The sequence below is a fragment of the Vigna radiata genome, unplaced genomic scaffold (assembly GCF_000741045.1).
Source record: "Vigna radiata var. radiata cultivar VC1973A unplaced genomic scaffold, Vradiata_ver6 scaffold_180, whole genome shotgun sequence".
In the NCBI taxonomy this organism is placed as follows: domain Eukaryota; kingdom Viridiplantae; phylum Streptophyta; class Magnoliopsida; order Fabales; family Fabaceae; genus Vigna; species Vigna radiata.
In genome coordinates this window covers 28364-30043 of record NW_014542002.1, presented here as the reverse complement: position 1 = coordinate 30043, position 1680 = coordinate 28364, and the positions used below count along the sequence as shown (strand labels likewise).

At 38.5% G+C, this 1680-nt stretch overlaps 1 protein-coding gene across 1 annotated transcript in view; it reads left to right on the top strand.

Moving 5' to 3' along the window:
* Positions 1-1017, top strand: part of LOC106778922 (protein FREE1-like) — an 18843-nt gene extending 17826 nt beyond the window's left edge. The window contains exon 2 of the mRNA XM_014666931.1: positions 523-1017. Coding sequence (XP_014522417.1) covers positions 523-1017 — 495 coding nt within the window. The remainder of the gene's footprint in view (positions 1-522) is intronic.
* The last annotated feature ends 663 nt before the right edge of the window (positions 1018-1680 follow it).

Here is a 1680-nt window from a genome sequence, read left to right as displayed (position 1 = left end):
CACGTGTGCTTAAACCTTTTCAAAATATTTTTTATTGATTTTAAATTTTTGTAAAAAGAAAAGGAAAAGATTTTTTAGCACAAGGCCTACGCGAACGGTCGCACGTGTGCTTAAACCTTTTCAAAATATTTTTTTTTGATTTTATTTTTTATAGGCTTAATACCTCTATTGGTCCTCTTATTTGTTAACTAATCTCATTTTGGTCCTCAAGTTTGCAACGGTCTCAATTTAGTCATAATTTTTGTAAAAATGCAAAAATTGTACCCCATCCGTTAAGTATTAGCAAACGGTGTTAAATGAAATCCACGTGTTACGTTAATAATGTGGTAATGTGTTTTTTTAAACGTGACCTGTTTTGATTAAAAGAAGCATTGGTGATGTGGCATCAGAAATTGGATTTATCCTAAGTATGCTAAAGTCCAAAACTTTTTATTTACAGTATTCCTTTCTTTCTCTTTCCCTCAACCCACTGAAGGTCATTGCAGCACCCAAGTTACTTCTCCTTATTCACATATTCTACAGCAAGGAGATTTCACCTCTGTTCCTCCGTATTATCAATTTTCTCATCCCCAAAACCCCATCCCCAATCCCAACCCTTCGGATCCCAACCCCAACAACCTCTACGCTTCTGCACCTCCTTTAACCCCCAATTACGCACCTTCCGATTACACCAACTATCATCCTTCTTACCCTCAAAATCCTGATTCTATTCCACCCATTGCTCCTCCTTCTTTTGCTCCCTCTTCCTCCAACCCTAATTTCAACTCGCCCTTCGAATCAAACCCTTCATACCAACAACCGCAACAACAACCCTATTTCCCACCATACGATCAACATCAAACGCATCCCAATTACGCCCCTCCCAACCCCAATCCCGCTCCCTCCCTATACAACTCTGCTCCTTACAGCTACACCGGAGGCAGTGATGATGGCTACGGAGATGGGGTGTATGCTTATCAGGGAGGGAAAGTAGAACCCTATGGGGCACGTGTCACGGTGCCGAAATCATCGACTTAGGTGTCCTTTGATGATTACGGGAGGTCTATCAAAAGGTGGATTCTTTTGATGCCCCCGTATTATGCGCCATACATGGAAGAAGTGAAAAAGGTGATTGAAAAGGAAGGGTCATTCATGGTGGAAGAGCACGATGCTTATGAAATAGAGTGGGATGGAGGAATGGAATTGCAGAGTGATTCGAGAGGAGAAAGAGTTTCAAGAACCCTAAGGATAAATCCAAATTCTGATGCCACATCACTAATTATTCTTTTAATAAAAACAGGCCACGTTTAAAAAAAAATACATCACCACATTATTAACGCAATACGTGGACTTCACTTAACACCGTTTGCTAATACTTAATGGATGGGATACAATTTGTGCATTTTTACAAAAATTATGACTAAATTGAGACTGTTGCAAACTTGAGGACCAAAATGAGATTAGTTGACAAATAAGAGGACCAATAGAGGTATTAAGCCTTTTTTATAAAAGAAAAGGAAAAGATTTTTAGCACAAGGCCTACGCGAATCGTCGCATGTGTGCTTAAATCTTTTCAAAATATTTTTTTTGTTGATTTTATTTTTTATAAAAGAAAAGGAAAAGATTTTTAGCACAAGGCCTACGCGAACGGTCGCACGTGTGCTTAAACCTTTTCAAAATATTTTTTGTTGATTTTATTTT